This window comes from Drosophila sulfurigaster, chromosome 2L (genome assembly GCF_023558435.1).
Source record: "Drosophila sulfurigaster albostrigata strain 15112-1811.04 chromosome 2L, ASM2355843v2, whole genome shotgun sequence".
Taxonomy (NCBI): domain Eukaryota; kingdom Metazoa; phylum Arthropoda; class Insecta; order Diptera; family Drosophilidae; genus Drosophila; species Drosophila sulfurigaster.
Window position 1 is genome coordinate 19,850,775 of NC_084881.1, and position 15,288 is coordinate 19,866,062.

Sequence of the window (15,288 nt, forward strand, 5' to 3'; positions counted from 1 at the left end):
TATATTTAAGTAATTAATGAGGTAATGCAAAAAATGAAAATACTTTTAATAACACAAATTAAAATTAAAACATATGTATGTTATTTTTTATCAATAATTTGATTCTAAAACATTTTCTTAGCATCTCCAGCTTTTACATTGTAAGTAATATTTAAAGATATGACTCACCAGACATGTTGTCAATACGGAAGCATTTACTCCGAAAAACAATTTGGGTTTTATGGCAGGCAACAGGCAGTTAGCAGCTTTTGAACCGCTAATGATAATGTGTCTGATAAAAGCTTTACAATGTTTTTACATGACGTGGCCAGCGACATTTCATCCATAAATTGCGCTGTCCGTCTGAATGGAATGTGATTTTTAATCTCTGCAGCATGTCCTTGCCACATACAACCACATCTACATACATGAGTGGGTGTTTGGGGTTCACCTTATCGTCTGACACAGTTGCGTAGCACTCCAGGAATGCCATAAAGCTAATTAGGACGGGGCTAACTTTAGCCGTGTGCCACCTTTCTGTGCATCTTTTGGGGTAGCCTGACCTTTTGACCTTTCATTATTATTAATCTACACATAACATATGTATGTATGTTGAAGTAGTTCGCTAGCTCACACAAAACGCATGAGAATTGCTCATCCATCAAAAATAACTTCAAAGACTTCAATATGGCATTAGGCAACACTTGGGAAACAGTTTCGAACTAGCTAATTTATGTATTAGATTTAGTACTTATTAAGTACGACCACGCGAAAATATACAATGTTTATATAACGGATATATGTACTTACTACATATATATGCAAACGCATACTCGATTATTATGGAAATTGGCTGCTTGATTATCCACAGCCCCTACAACACAGAGCTGTGTGCACTCAAGTGCATTTCACTTTAGCAAGACACGGAACGCCCGTAGCGAGAGAGAGTCTTGGCATATTTTGTTAATATCCCCACTAAACATACATACATACATCCAACTATACATACACTATTCTGTGCACGATGATAGCAGCATGTGCATATTTTGATTCTATGGACAGCAAAGACCACAAGCAGCACAAAGCAGCCAAGGCATGACATGCTGGCATTTTAGCTCTTCCTTTGTATTTCGTTTTCCACACATTGATACATGGATGCAACATAAAGGATGCGTTTTTCTGTGCTACACATTTAAATCAAATCATTGTGAATATCTAGACAGTTTGCATAATAATAATACTGTTTAGTTAAGCAAATGATCCGCACACAATTGGACATATGCAAATGAACAGATGTATCAGCTTTGAACAATTAAATACTGTCCATTAAGCGTTAATAGCATATTTCCAATATTACAATTAAGAATTATATGCATAGAATGTGCGTATCATTGAGTTCATGGTTGATTTGCTTTACAGATCTCGTAATGAAGCTGTAAAAATGTTTATTTCTTATATAAAACATGGGTTTCTTATCTAAAATTGTTGCATCGTTGTTAGGCAATACATAAACAATGTAAATTGCATATACAAAATAGAGACTAAGGAAGTGCGACATACTTTTATTCGCTTCTTTTACTCTTCATCATCCTCATCATCGTCTTCATCATCATCATCATCATCATCCTCGTCATCTTCGTCCTCGTCCTCGTCAACGTCATCATCATCCTCCCCAACATCCTCGTCATCGTCTTCCTCTTCAGCTTCGACGGCTTCAACTGCCGCCTCTTTGCGTGCCTTTTTCGCTGGCACAACTGCGTCTTCCTCATCGTTCTCGTCCTTGGCATCGGCCGACTGCAGCGCCAGACGCTTCGCACGCACTTCTGCCTTGTTTTTCACTTGCTCATCGGTTAACTTCACAAAGTTAACATCCTTGGTAAGTGCGAATCTGGACAGCACTTCGTTGGCCTGCTTCTTCAGCTTCAACATACGCTGCTCACGCGGACCGACCACGTAGGGCGCATCTGCAGGTGGGGAGCACATGCTGATGTACAATGGCAGTGCCGATGTACCAACCATATCGATTTTCAAATACAACGAGCGAATGTTTGCCAAGCCACCGGGATACACTTGCTGCAATTGATTGACAACGGTCTCCACATTCTCTGCGAGCTGTTTGCCGCTGAACTCATGATTGCCCACTGGAATGGCGGTCAGATCACCCTTGTGCAGCTGTCTGTAAGCTGTGCGACAGAGTGAACGCGTAATCTCCTTTGGCAGGTTGTCTTCCTTGCTCAGGCGCACGGCGTGCAGGACATTGCGAGGCTTTTGTGTGCCCTGTGAAATATAAAAATCAAAATATTGTTAAACAGTTAGAATCAGTTTGGTATAAACAATAATAATAATGTGTATGTTAGGTGACTGCATTAAAATATGTGGTACTAACCTGACCAAGGAAAGCGTGGGCTTGACCAGAGATGCGTCCATCACACAAAAAATAGTCGTAGGTGTTGAGGAATTTGCGCTTTGCCTCAAAGGTGCCCATATCATTGCGCAGCTGATTGAATGGCACCACGGTCAGCTTCTGTTCGACGCCCGCCTCGCGGAACAAATCCTCATAGTGTTGCACTGTAGGCTCATAGTCGAAACGTGCGCCACGCTGCAAGTCCGTCACAATGATAGCCACATCGTCATCGCTGCCCACGAGTGAATTCTTCAGTGCCAACTTCACGACACGCTTCGGGCAACTGGGTATCTTATAGCTGCACACCTGCAGTATGTAACGATAATCTTTGAAGATCGATGCGGACTTTTGCTTCTTGACCTCTTCGGCTACTTGTGTCTTGAGAGCATCACAAACTTTCTGCACATTCGCCGAGCTGACAATCGAAAAGAATTGTTCCTCATCAAATGGCTTGAGTTCATACTTCAACTCGATCTCTCTCTTGGGCTTCTTTTCAACTCCATTTTCTTTTGCAGCAGCTCCTTTAGTTTTTAGAGCCTTACCCAGTTTTTTGGTAACAGGTTTCTCTGCTTTGCCATTTGCCAACTCCTTTTGCTTTGAGGATTCTTTGTCAGTCTTAGCTTCCTTGATAGGCTTGACTTCCTTGGCAGGCTTAACTTCCTTAACACCCTTGACTTCCTCGGCTTTTTTGGCAGGTTTAGTTTCCTTAATAGGCTTGATTTCCTTGACAGATTTGGCTTCCTTGGGAGTAGCCGCAGTGCTCTCTTGCTTTTTCTCCTTCTTTGCAGCCTTCTCTTCAACGACGGCTGGTGATGGTTTTGCAATATCCTTCTTTTTGCCTCTAGCTTGGCTTGTCTTGTCTTCAGCCAAATCTGCAACCTTCTTGGCGGATTTCTTCTCTTTTGGAGCAGCTTCTTCCACTAATTTCTTCTTGATGGCTTTCGGTTTAGCTGCTGCTTCTGCCTCAACAACTGGAGCAGCTTTCTTGCCACCTTTCTTTTTATGTGCTGCCTCAACAGGTGTTGTTGGAACATCTACAGGTTCTTCCACAGCCAACGTCTTCTTGCCGCCTTTTGTTTTACGAGGGGCTACCGCAACTGGCGATGGCGTGGGTGCTACAACCAATGGCTTCTTACCCAATTTGGGCTTCGGTGTTGCTGCCACTGGCGACGCCGGCGCCGCTGTCACCTTCTTGCTACCTTTTGCTTTTGGTGCTGTTGCTACAGCAGGCGATGGCGGAGGTGCTAGCACCAATGCCTTTTTCGATGCTTTTGGCTTCTCAGTTGTCTTGTCTTTTGAGGCCTTTTTTTCAGACTTTTCCGCCACATTTTTAACTTCTTTGGACTTCTTTTTAATGTCAGCTACAATATCAGCGGCGGCAACAACTTTTGCTGTTGTTTTCTTCTCTTTGGCAGCCTTTAATTTTTCCTTGGAAACGCCTTCAATTTTCTGCGTTTTACTCAGCGATTTCGGCTGTGGAGGCTTTTGTACTTTCACCATGTTTCTCACAATTCGCGTTTAGAAAATTAACAAGATTTAAACAAAACACGCCAACACGTGCTATAGAGTTATTGTCAGGGTGACCGCACGTTGTATTATAAAAAAGATACTAGTTGAAGACGAAAAATATACTAATTATAATCACTGTAATTAAGTGTTGTAAAACATCACTTTGGCGCAAATTCAGCCGCATTTAAACACATGATCAGAGACAATATAAAATATGTATTTTGAAAATACTATTTTCTAATCCTAATATTTATCTTTGGGCAGCATAAGATTATGTGATAATTATATTTCGTCATGCCACTTTACAGAAAAAAGTTATTGCTATTATTGAAGCCCCCTTTTTATTTCGGGACACATCTGAGCGCTAAAAATAAACCAATTGTGCGTTGACACGCGTGCCTAATAACAGCAGCCACCCATCAAATGTATGTCCTTGTGCACCCCCGCAGTTGACCTGGACTTGCTCATGGCACATGGCAGCTCCCATGGCGCTTCAAATTAAAGCGTTCCATAGAAAACTCACAGCATTTCTGGCCTGGCTCTCCACAAGGAACCGTCGCATTTGGCGACACGTGACTGAAGCACAACAACAAAAGTAACTGATTCGCCTTCAGCAACTTTCTGTCAAATATAATTAACATTTATTAAAGACCTAATATCTTAGTTACAAGTTACAGTTTGAGTTTTTTGGCATTCGCTTTCGAAGTGTCCTTTTTGGGACGTTTACTGCCAACGGATGCCGTCGATGATGTTGTATCCTGCAGCTTATTAAAGAAGGCCTTTGATGATTTAAGTGCGCCCTGATCATTGCTGCTCGTAATCTGCAATTGATAATAAATGCATTAATAAACAATTCTATTTGGCGTAGTTTTATAATCTTACCTTTTGCACATTTCGACTCTTGGTAATCGATTTTAATAACTTGGCGTTCGCTTCACGCTGAGTGGGCGCCTTGCCTTCCTTGGCACGCTGCAGATCACGTTGCTCCAAGGCGCTGTTGATGGCGCGCTGTTTCTGTTTCTTCTTGCGACGCTCGCGATTCTTGTCGGTGCGCGTGCGTTCCGTTTTGCCCAACGGCGTGTGCTTGGGACCACGGAACACCTCCTCGGGTGCCAGCAGCTTAGCATCGCTAACGGCTACAGGAGCCACTTCTTCCATGTGAACGGCAGGAGTGTTGGTGACAATCTTAATCTCTGGAGCGACCGGTTTGGGTGTAAAATGGAAATTGGAAAGGGCGTCAAGCTTGAGGAATAGTGTGCGCATAGCACGTTTGATTTCTTGATGCTCCTTGGACTCGGGTGTCGTACTATCATCTCCATCGCGATTGGGATCAAGTTTCTGCATCTCTTGTTGGTATTGCTGTTCATAGATCTGAGCCAGCGACTGCTTGGATTTCTCCTGATCGAGCACCAGCTGCTTGCGATATTCTTGTGCCGTTTGCATCGGACGCACAGTGCGCTCCACATCATCCCAAGCCTTGTCACGGATGCGTTGCTTAATTATATCCTCGATGGTTTCGTTTTGTTCCTCTGTTATTGCTGCTACCGGGCGCGTCGTCGAATCAAATTCGAGAATCTCCTCCAGCAGCGAGTTCTGCGGCCGATTTCCTGCCTGTACTTCACCCCGCAGTTGCCATGGCTTGTCACCCAGCACCACGTCCTCGTAGTCACGTATGCGCTGCAGCAATCGCGTCTCACGCAATTCATTTGACGATTGTTGCGTAAACTTTGATTTCTCTTCATCCTCCGGTTGGCTTTCATCATCATCTTTCTGCGAATCCGAATCGGAATCACTGGCAGGTTCAACACCACTTTGAGCAACAAAGTCAGCTTCATCGATTTCACTTGCCACCTCATCTGGCTGCTCTGTCTGCTCTACATCATCTTCATCTTCATTAACTTTTTCCTCCTCCTCGCTTTCACTTTCATTGAAAAAGTCTCTGGCTTTATCTTTCGGCAGATTTTTAGCTGCCTCCTCTAGGTCCTCATCCATATCAAAGAAGTCCGCATAGTTTACATTACCATCATCGTCATCGTCCTCTTCATCTTCAGTTTGCTCGCCAACTCCCAAATCCTCGGCGTAATGATCGATCCCCTCTGTATCGTCAACGGGATTCTTGTTATTCTTTTGTCGCCGCATTTCCTTGGCATCTTCCTGTTCCAGAAACTGCTTCATTTCATCCAGCTTGAAGAATGTGTCATCAACCACTGATTTCTTGCCACTCTTCTTTCCGAGCTTCGCCTTCATTTGCTTTGATTTCGCTTTAGGTTCATTGAAGCCTTCAGAGTCTTCTTCCGATGCTGATTGATACTCCGCCTCTTCATTCTCCTCATCGCTCTCCTGCTCAGACAACTTCTCTGCCTCATCCTCATCCTCGTCGTCGTCCAGTTCAATGCCCAAATCCTGTTCCCGTGTCGCCATAAGTTGAGCTGCCTGTTCCACAAACTGTGGCAACATTAAAGCATTGCGTAGCTCGAGTTGTTGCCAAATTTGTTCCTCATCCATTTGGTCCAACACCAACTCTGGTAAAACGTCCTTTTGATTCGCCACATCGCTACTGACGCTCAATGTATACGTTTGCTGTATTAACTGATGAATAGCGCCCACTTGTTCCGGCTGCGGCCTAAAAGAAAAACATTTCTTGAAACACGTGCGCGGTTTAGTCGAGACTAAAAACAAACTTTAAGAAACGATCTGCATCCTGAACCAGCTGGTCGAAGCTTGCGGAAATCTCTTTGAAAATGCTGGAGCCTAGACTAGATTTCTTAGATCTATTTTTCGTAGCCATTTCATTAAAAGAGCGCTATTACAGAATTTATTTATACGAATTAAATAAAACACTGAAACAGGTACGAACGGTGCAGTGTGACCGTAAGTTTAATTTGAAAATATACCGTGCAACATGAATTGTCAGCAACTGTAAAGTTTGATGCACATTGGTACATCGTGAAATCCAACAGCGAGTAATTATTTTATTATTAAAGAAAACATCATTATAAGCTTTTTAAATACTTAACGCCTACATAACAATAAATTAAGCTTGTCATAAAGCTTATTATAGAAATCATCTTAACAATGGTATAATTGTAGTCCATTTTTACATTTTTTACAATTCACCATATGGTCACATTGATAAAGAGCCGTCTTCAAAACACCAAAACATTTGTTGGGAGTATTATGTGTGTGTTGCTTTAATTGTAAACTAAAAACCATAGATCTCAATTTCCGGCCAACTATGGACTTTAAATGCTTCAAGCTACTATTATTGGGCGGTGCCGTACGTCTGTACTTTAGCCGCACCTCAGTGGCAGCGTTAATTGGCAATCGCGTCGAGTTTGCGACTCCATTAAACTCTTACAAGCGCAGTAAGTACACCATTTTATACATATATTATAATTTCTTTTAGCTGTCAACTTACTTTGTTTTCAGTGCAAGAAGGTGTTTTTCTGCTGCAGCAAGGCATTGATCCGTATAGTGGAGACCTAGTGCATGAGACACCCTTGGTCCTAAAGGCTATATCAAGTCTTTTCCTCAACTATGCCGCGTTTCTGCCGTTGCTTTACATTCTCTGTGATTTGTGCACTGCCACATTGCTCTATTCGATGAGTCGTAGTTTTGTTGCGCAAAAGCTACAGCAACAGCGGAAAGAAAGCGAGAATTACGACAAGGATTCTATAGAGTTGCAGTACAGTGAAAAAGATCACTATGACATTGCCAAGATGGTGCTGGTTGCCTATCTGTTCAATCCACTGACTGTGATGAGCTGCATTGGACTCACATCGACGGTATTAAGTAATCTGCTACTGGCCTCATTTCTATGTGCACTGACAAGGCGCCATCTCTTGGTGTGCCTCGTTCTGTTGGCTTTTGAGACTGTTCGCAGTCTTTACCCTGTAGTGCTCATTGCACCACTGCTGCTAATATTTGCTCGACGCTCTGCCGGCTTGAGCATTGCCATATTCCTTATGTTCGCCAGCTTCTGCTTGGCAATTGCTGGAGCTAACTTTTTGGTCATGAATAGCTGGAACTTCTTAGACGGCACTCTTGGCTTCATGTAAGTGTAAGCCAAACATCTAATTTACGATGATTATCATTCTTATCTTTGTAGTTTTTATTTCCGTGATTTGCAACCGAATATTGGACTCTTTTGGTACTTTTTCACAGAAATGTTTGAGCACTTTCGCACTATGTTTCTGATCACATTCCAACTGAATGCCACTGTATTATATTTAGTGCCATTATCCATTAAACTGCGTAAGGAACCGATGCTTCTGGCCACCGTTTTGGTTGCCCTCATGGCTGTCTTTCGTGCTTATCCCAGTCTAGGCGATGTCGGATTCTATTTGGCTTTAATGCCGCTGTGGCGACGTTGTTGGAAATGCAAGTTGAAGATTTTTGTTAATCTCTATACGTTATTAATATGTAACTTCTTTTAAACTTCTAGTCATGGCCCATGGCTTTGTGGTCTTCACTTTCTTCCTGGTCACGTTGTCCATGATGGGATCACTATGGCATCTTTGGATCTATGCTGGTTCAGCAAACGCCAATTTTTACTTTGGTGCAACACTGGCCTTTTGCACTGGTCAAATATTCCTAATAACGGATTTGCTTTTCGCGCATGTGAAGCGCGAGTTTTGCCTTTACAATGGCCAGAAGATAATGATTGATGGCGAGGAAGCGCGTATACTGCTAGAGTAATAAGCTGGACATAAGCACACATCAATTAAAAGAAAACATTTTATTTAAACATAGCATTTACTGCTTGGAGTATCCTGTTTTTGTTTTCCTATTTAGGAATTTGTATAGATACAAGATGCGTTTCTCCATCTCTCGCCACTTAGTGGGACGCGCTATTGGATATTTGGTCTTCTCCATGAGGCGACGCTTCCGCAGTAACACCTGATACTCATTACCGGACACGCCACGCAACCACGAGGGCACAGAATACAGCACTCGAGTGGGATGCAAGCGATCGTTGCCCAAGATGTCGATGTAGTCATTCTGGCCAAACAGCGCACGCTTCTCCGACCATGCATTCTTGGGTCGATAGACGGGCATGGGTAGCTTTTGACCATTGTCTAAATGCGGCAGCAGACCACTCTGGAAAATCTTGTCCTTGTAGCCATAGCGTCTCACTGTAGGACCGCGTGCCCGACGCTCCGCATGCGACAGCTGGCGCACTGTTGTGGTTGAGCCCAAGGGTAACGTCTTTGCTCCCACGCTCAGCAGCTTTTGAAATGTATTTGTTAGCCAAGACATCGTTGCCTGCGTGTTTTAATTTATGATTAGGTAATTGTAAATAGACAAATTATAAGCGAGCATACTTTTCCGAACAGCTGTTGGTGGTCGACAAACAATAAGTTGTTATCGCCGGCTTTCGATAACAGTGCACAAAATACCAATATATAGGAGGAGCTGCAATAATTATGGAATGGTAATATTATTTAAGCAACAGTAATTTATATTTTCTTAATGTTATGAATTATTTAAAATACCAATAAATGTTAAAAGAAAAACTGAGAAAATTAAAAATAATAATCAGCTGTTGATGGCTACTATACAATGAGTTGTAAGCTGAAGTGTCATAACAATTATGGTATATTTTTAATTGCAGCCACACTGATAACATCTTGGTGGACAAACAAAACACGAAGTAAAGTAGTTTCTATTTCTTCATAAAGTGAATGAAATAATTATTTAACGTACCAATGATTGATGACGAGGCTGTGAACAATGCCAAGGAAAGGCTGCGTCAGGAGATTGCCGATTTAACAGCTCAATTGAATGCCAAAAAGCAGAGACTGCGAGATTTGGAGGCAACAACTGCAGATGTTGATGACGACAGTAATGCACTAAGTCCAAAACAAATCCAAAGAGCGTTAACCAACGATGACATTGCACGCTACAGTCGACAGCTGATCTTGCCTGGCTTTGGTGTGGCCGGTCAGCTGAAGCTAAAGACCAGCTCAGTGCTAATTGTTGGCGCTGGTGGCTTGGGATGTCCAGCGGCACAATATTTGGCTGGCGCTGGCTGCGGTCATGTCGGACTGGTCGACTATGATCGCGTCGATAAGAGCAATTTGCATCGACAAACACTGCACACAATCACACGCATTGGCATGGACAAAACGGAATCTGCCAAGATTGCATTGGAAGAGTTGAATCCACATTGTCGCATTTCATGTCATACTCGATTACTAAGTAGATTCACAGCCATGCAGATCATACGCGACTACGACGTTGTGCTGGACTGCAGTGACAATGTGGCCACACGTTACTTACTCAATGATGCTTGTGTGATGCTTCGCAAACCACTTGTTTCGGGAAGTGCCCTCAAATTGGATGGCCAACTCACCGTCTACAATTTTGGCGTTACGGGTCCATGCTATCGCTGTATTTATCCTGTACCGCCGCCACCTGAGGCAGTCACTAATTGTGGTGATGGAGGTGTTTTGGGTGCCGTGACCGGGACCATTGGATCGCTGCAAGCGCTGGAGGCCATTAAGATCATAGTGGGGCTAGGCGATGTCTTAGCTGGACGCCTGCTCATTTTTGATGGCAGCACATTGCAGTTTCGTAACATCCGCATACGCAGCAAGCGAGAAAATTGTCATATGTGCTCTCCCCAGCCGCTTATCACGGAACTTATCGACTATGAGCAGTTTTGTGGCATGCATGCCACCGACAAGGATAATCCACTGCAGCTCCTCGAACCGGAGCAGCGTATTGATGCTATGGATTACAAGGCTCTGCAGCAACAACAGCCAGCACATTTACTCATCGATGTACGTCAGCCGGCGGAGTTTGAAATCTGCCAACTGCCTTCAGCAGTTAATGTTCCATTGGCGCAAATTCTGGACGACAGTTATCTGAAGCAGTTGGGCTCACAGTTGGATAGCAAGGAGTTGCCCATAGTGGTATTGTGTAGGCGGGGCAACGATTCTCAGATCGCTGTGCAGCACATGAGAAATCGGTTCCCAGATCATTCCATACGCGACTTGGAGGGTGGACTTCATGCGTGGTCCAGTCAAGTTGATCCCAGTTTTCCTACTTACTAACAATACATATAATATATACATATTTCTCTCTTATTTCTTCTTTATGACAATTTTCTACGCAAATTTATAGTTCATTTATAATATTAAGTCGATTTGGCCAAAGTAGAACTTGGTAATTGAAAACTAAATTTCTTTTCAACTATTGAGATATTTTATATAAGAATATCATCTCCTTCAATTTGTAAATGTTTATTAATCAAATAAAATGTTTTTTTTTAACGATTCGTACTCGTTTTGCACAAAAGATCTTAAATCCGTAAAGAACTATGGGCACTACTTTTATATAATTTTTTCGATGTAAGAAAAATTCCATTTTAGAAATTGCAAATGTTTTATATTGGATGATAGAATGAGTTATATACTTTTTTTGGCATGGTCACAAACTTGCCTTGTGTGATTTAAATTATATTTCTAGAGGTTTTCATTAAAATTTCATTTAATTACAAGTATTCAATTAATGCTTTTGCAATTACGATTTGAATATTTATATATGTATTTATATAGTTAATGTATATATTTTTAAACACTTGCAGCGAGCGAGTTATTGGGGCTCCAGAGACATAGTTTATTGGGACTCCACTAGTGTTGAATCGACACCTGCTGTTCATGTTCAAGTAGTTCTTGTTGTTGTTGTTCTTGTTGCAATTGTTGAGGATGCGCGCTGTAAAAAGCTACATTTGGGAAAGAAATCAAATCAAGTTATGCATATATATATTATATGGTAGGTAAATAGAACAGCAATTATATATAGTGGGGAAAAAAAGAAATCGAAATTTCAAATGTTATACTTTTCTTGGCGTTACCGTCTTTTGGAAAAATATTCAACTCGAACTTGGAGATTTTCAACTTCAAGTTGAATACTTTAACAGGTCAGAACAGAACGTTGCAAAAGTGCAAAGGTAAAGAAAATGAGAAAATGTTGGTTGCATGAAGCACCCCTTGAAATGAAGTTGCTGTTCTTGTTTTTTGCTTGCGTGCTGTTTGTTTTGTTTGTTTAAAATTTGGTTGTCGAGATGACTTCATTTCTTTGTTTATTTTTTGTTTTGTTTGTTGTTGTTGTGATTGGTTGTTGATCTTGTTCATTAGTTACGGCCTAGTAACGTCGTCGCTCACGATCACGATCACGACTGCGTGAACTGCGGCGCCGATCATTCGACCGGTTGCTACGCCGATTATCTCGTTGACGATCGCGATCCTTTTCACGTTCACGCTCTTTATTTACACGCTCCTCACGTTCCTTGATACGCTGTTTATGTTCCTCGATGCGCTTTTGACGGAACGCCTCCTTTTCCGCGATCTATCAAAGCAAGAGACAAGGTTATCAAGGGAATCTGTTAAAAAATTTAAGTTTTTCTTACGGCTTCCGGTGTCAAGGGCAGCCAATATATGCACGGTGTGCCCTTGGTTTTACGAAATAGATCATCTAATAGTCTGATTGGTGGTTCATTCTCCTTTTTCTTCGATTTCACTGCTGCAAAAAAAAATATAATTTATAGTAAATTTTTTATGGTTTCATTTAGTTGTTTACCTGGTGAGCCACTTCTGCTGCGCCCATGGCCATGATGATCACTGCGCTCGCGATCGCGTCCACCACGATCCCGTTCCCTAGAGCGTTTCCTATCCTGACCACTGCGTTCCGCTTCATCCGCTCCGCCTTTGCCACGTTCCGAATCGCGCAAACGTGAATCGACCCGCTCCTTGCTGCTACGACGTCTGTCGTTACTTGATTTGTCGCGATCGTTGGGCTCCTTTTTGCCAACATCCCATTCACGTACAGGACGAGCAGGCTGTTTGAATTACCACATATATAGAATTAGTTATACACGGCAGTAAATATTCTAATTTTACCTTTTTATCGCTAGCATCTAAGCGAGACCAAGTGTTGCCTGCATTTTGATTATCTCTGGTATTGTCCTGCGGATACTTGGGAGTTTCGTTCTTCGTCGATTGTATTGCTCGATCCATGTCAGTGCGACTGCCGAAGTCAACATTTAAGCACTTAGGATTCGAGACCGGCCATCGTACTCCATGCAACGCATGACGTGTTTCAATGGCTTCGCTAAAGAAGTAGGCGAGAAAAGCAAATGTTAGTTATGAGTAACAGAAATGCAATCAACAGCGACTTACTCTTCTGTGGCATAAGCAACATAGCACTTAGATTTGATGCGATCAATCCAGAAGCCATCGTCATCAACGATTTTTCCAGTGCGCGCCAACAAACCTTTCAACTGCAACACCGTAAATGGTCGCACCAAATTGCTGATGTAGAGCACATGGCTGGCGCGATTTCGGGGTGGACTTGGAGAGCGGGCAACGACAGCCGCTGGAGCAGCACCAGCAGCAGCTGTATTTACTGATGCATTTGGTGCATTCTCAACAACGGATTTGTTGTTTAGCGTTTGCGAAGCTGGCGTTTCTTTATCATGCTGCTGTTTCGATTGTAACTTCGGTCTTTGCTCCTCATCGGTCTCGTTGCCCTCATCGCGCTCCTTAGCCGCCACACGCGTTAACTCGGGCGTCAGCGAATGCTCATCTGTGTCGTCATGGTCACTGGTGACCAGACCCTCTTCCTCTGATGATGACTCCAATTGCACATCGCTTAATGGCACTGGATTAACCACATCAGCTATTATGTTCTTCAACGAATCCGTTGAAATAGCCAGCACTGGTTGCGTGCGCTCCACAATTTTCTTGCTTAGCCACTTGCGCTTGCGCACGGATCGTTGAAGCGACGTGTTGTTGCCTGGCTCGTCTTCCTTGTTTGCTGCTTCCTTATCTGGCTGCTGCTCCGTTGATGTTACCGTTGCTGGGGACGCTGATTGTTCCGCTTGATTCTCCTTTTGCTCATCAGTTTGCAGTGACAGTTTGGAGGCAGAGTCCGATTTGGGCTTCTCAAGGTTCCGCACTTCAACGTCCTCTGTTTGAATGTCTAATACATCGCTTGTGGTTTTTAGTTGTTCCTCATCCTTATTTGCTGTAAAGCTTAAAGACGAAGCAACTTTTACCTCTTCCATGCTCCGATCATCATCATCATCATGGCTACCCTTTCCCTTGCCCTTCCCTGTTCCTGTGCCGGTGGTGTCATCTTCGTGCTGTTCCTTAGCTGACTCTTCTTCCTGCACTTTCGATTTTACCGGTAATTCTGGTTCCGACTTCTCTAGCTGCGGTTTGGGTTCTGGCTGTGTAGGCTCTTCAACTGCAGCAGTTTCTTCTGGCTTCTTTGAGTTCGATAAATTATTATCGATATCGACGCTCTTCTCGACAGTCTCAGCACCATTCTCAATTTCCTCTGGTATTGTTTCTACTTTATTGTTGTGCTCAACGCTTTTGTCGCGTTGATTGCGCTTTTTGGGTGTCGTACGTGTGCTGCGGCTTTTGCGCACTGGCGACGGCGACTGCGATGCTGCCGCATGCTTTTCCTCACTTGAGGCACGTTCCCCTTCACCGCACGAAGCGCGTTCTTCATTGATTTCTTCAATTATTGGTGGCGCTTTTGTATCTTCAACCTTCTCCTTGTCAACCTTCTCCACCACTACCGTTGTCTCGTCCTCAGTTTTCTCATTTTCCGAAACTTTACGCGATCGGCGACTACGACGTTGCACCGGCAATGGAGCAGGCGACGAAGATTTTTTTCGCTCGCTACGACGTCTCATCGCAGTCTGTAGCTGTAAAATCAAAACGTTTTCCACACACTTCGTTTGTTGCCACTATATAAACGCGCACTATAAATAAATGCGATTATTATTTATATTATGTGCGATATTTAGAGTCACGCACACACATATATAACTTGCTACCTATTTTGCGGCGTGCAACGTTTTTGCTTTGCTTTGGTAAAAGAAAAAATTTGTGTTGCCAATGAAAAGCGTCAATCCGCCATCGAAAAATGTAGGGTTGCTTTTTTGGCATAGAGGTGGAGAAATATCGATGACACTATCGTTTTCTATTTATAAAAAATCGATATAGCAAATATCGATGTTTTTGCGCTAATTACACATGTAAAAGGGCGGGTAATTTAAAACAGCATTATGTTAATAAGAGTAAATGTGAATACAAATTTGGTAAGTGATATCACTTGATAACTAGGCAGAAAAAAAAACATTTCTGGTATTGCTTACGACTGTAATGTTATTTATATTTTTAATTATTTCCAAAATCGATGATTATCTTGCCAGTCAGCAAACACATTGCTGCCGCATCGATAACAAATGATAATCATCAGTAATTAGTTTACTATCCAAAACTATTAAAAACCACAAATTAAAAGAAATATAATTAGTATGAAATAAGCAAACTACCATGATATATCAGAAAATTAACTTATAACTTTTGTTTACT

At 42.5% G+C, this 15,288-nt stretch overlaps 6 protein-coding genes across 8 annotated transcripts; 2 read left to right on the forward strand and 4 right to left on the reverse strand.

Annotated features, from left to right (window-relative positions):
• Window positions 1-1,382: 1,382 nt before the first annotated feature.
• On the reverse strand, window positions 1,383-3,965 carry LOC133841632 (ribosomal L1 domain-containing protein CG13096). Its single transcript, XM_062274258.1, has 2 exons — window positions 2,366-3,965; window positions 1,383-2,256 (listed from the first exon to the last, which is right to left on the reverse strand). The coding sequence occupies exons 1-2, from the start codon at window positions 3,881-3,883 to the stop codon at window positions 1,555-1,557; spliced, it is 2,220 nt and encodes a 739-aa protein (XP_062130242.1). The 5' UTR covers window positions 3,884-3,965; the 3' UTR covers window positions 1,383-1,554.
• Window positions 3,966-4,514: 549 nt separating this feature from the next.
• LOC133835216 (U3 small nucleolar ribonucleoprotein protein MPP10) lies at window positions 4,515-6,767 on the reverse strand. The gene is made up of 3 exons (XM_062265139.1): window positions 6,574-6,767; window positions 4,775-6,515; window positions 4,515-4,713 (listed from the first exon to the last, which is right to left on the reverse strand). Exons 1-3 carry the CDS (start codon window positions 6,678-6,680, stop codon window positions 4,564-4,566), a joined length of 1,998 nt encoding a protein of 665 aa, XP_062121123.1. The 5' UTR covers window positions 6,681-6,767; the 3' UTR covers window positions 4,515-4,563.
• Window positions 6,768-7,008: 241 nt separating this feature from the next.
• On the forward strand, window positions 7,009-8,639 carry LOC133835219 (phosphatidylinositol glycan anchor biosynthesis class U protein). The gene is made up of 4 exons (XM_062265141.1): window positions 7,009-7,257; window positions 7,322-7,946; window positions 8,001-8,272; window positions 8,337-8,639. The coding sequence occupies exons 1-4, from the start codon at window positions 7,128-7,130 to the stop codon at window positions 8,588-8,590; spliced, it is 1,281 nt and encodes a 426-aa protein (XP_062121125.1). The 5' UTR covers window positions 7,009-7,127; the 3' UTR covers window positions 8,591-8,639.
• LOC133835220 (large ribosomal subunit protein mL51) lies at window positions 8,612-9,360 on the reverse strand. The gene is made up of 2 exons (XM_062265142.1): window positions 9,217-9,360; window positions 8,612-9,157 (listed from the first exon to the last, which is right to left on the reverse strand). Exon 2 carries the CDS (start codon window positions 9,149-9,151, stop codon window positions 8,648-8,650), a length of 504 nt encoding a protein of 167 aa, XP_062121126.1. The 5' UTR covers window positions 9,152-9,157; window positions 9,217-9,360; the 3' UTR covers window positions 8,612-8,647.
• Window positions 9,361-9,506: 146 nt separating this feature from the next.
• On the forward strand, window positions 9,507-11,752 carry LOC133835218 (adenylyltransferase and sulfurtransferase MOCS3). Its single transcript, XM_062265140.1, has one exon. It carries the CDS (start codon window positions 9,601-9,603, stop codon window positions 10,948-10,950), a length of 1,350 nt encoding a protein of 449 aa, XP_062121124.1. The 5' UTR covers window positions 9,507-9,600; the 3' UTR covers window positions 10,951-11,752.
• Window positions 11,753-11,928: 176 nt separating this feature from the next.
• LOC133835215 (apoptotic chromatin condensation inducer in the nucleus) lies at window positions 11,929-14,849 on the reverse strand. 3 transcript variants are annotated; one of them, XM_062265137.1, is made up of 6 exons: window positions 14,728-14,849; window positions 13,078-14,672; window positions 12,799-13,009; window positions 12,479-12,737; window positions 12,309-12,421; window positions 11,929-12,247 (listed from the first exon to the last, which is right to left on the reverse strand). In XM_062265137.1, exons 2-6 carry the CDS (start codon window positions 14,601-14,603, stop codon window positions 12,044-12,046), a joined length of 2,313 nt encoding a protein of 770 aa, XP_062121121.1. In that variant the 5' UTR covers window positions 14,604-14,672; window positions 14,728-14,849; the 3' UTR covers window positions 11,929-12,043. The 3 variants fall into 3 exon arrangements, with proteins under 3 accessions (XP_062121121.1, XP_062121122.1, XP_062121120.1); XM_062265138.1 differs by having other exon boundaries at window positions 14,732-14,831; XM_062265136.1 differs by having other exon boundaries at window positions 13,078-14,825.
• Window positions 14,850-15,288: the final 439 nt, after the last annotated feature.

Coding starts and splice junctions, on each gene's coding strand:
- LOC133835220 (XM_062265142.1), bottom strand. CDS start 9,151: ATGTCTTGGCTAACAAATACATTTCAAAAGCTGCTGAGCGTGGGAGCA.
- LOC133835219 (XM_062265141.1), top strand. CDS start 7,128: ATGGACTTTAAATGCTTCAAGCTACTATTATTGGGCGGTGCCGTACGT. Junction 7,258..7,321: donor ATTAAACTCTTACAAGCGCA/GTAAGTACACCA, acceptor CTTTGTTTTCAG/TGCAAGAAGGTGTTTTTCTG. Junction 8,273..8,336: donor GTGGCGACGTTGTTGGAAAT/GCAAGTTGAAGA, acceptor TTAAACTTCTAG/TCATGGCCCATGGCTTTGTG.
- LOC133841632 (XM_062274258.1), bottom strand. CDS start 3,883: ATGGTGAAAGTACAAAAGCCTCCACAGCCGAAATCGCTGAGTAAAACG. Junction 2,257..2,365: donor CCCACGCTTTCCTTGGTCAG/GTTAGTACCACA, acceptor TATATTTCACAG/GGCACACAAAAGCCTCGCAA.
- LOC133835216 (XM_062265139.1), bottom strand. CDS start 6,680: ATGGCTACGAAAAATAGATCTAAGAAATCTAGTCTAGGCTCCAGCATT. Junction 6,516..6,573: donor GATGCAGATCGTTTCTTAAA/GTTTGTTTTTAG, acceptor TTTTTCTTTTAG/GCCGCAGCCGGAACAAGTGG. Junction 4,714..4,774: donor AGAGTCGAAATGTGCAAAAG/GTAAGATTATAA, acceptor TATCAATTGCAG/ATTACGAGCAGCAATGATCA.
- LOC133835218 (XM_062265140.1), top strand. CDS start 9,601: ATGATTGATGACGAGGCTGTGAACAATGCCAAGGAAAGGCTGCGTCAG.
- LOC133835215 (XM_062265137.1), bottom strand. CDS start 14,603: ATGAGACGTCGTAGCGAGCGAAAAAAATCTTCGTCGCCTGCTCCATTG. Junction 13,010..13,077: donor GTTGCTTATGCCACAGAAGA/GTAAGTCGCTGT, acceptor CTACTTCTTTAG/CGAAGCCATTGAAACACGTC. Junction 12,248..12,308: donor TGCCCTTGACACCGGAAGCC/GTAAGAAAAACT, acceptor TTGCTTTGATAG/ATCGCGGAAAAGGAGGCGTT.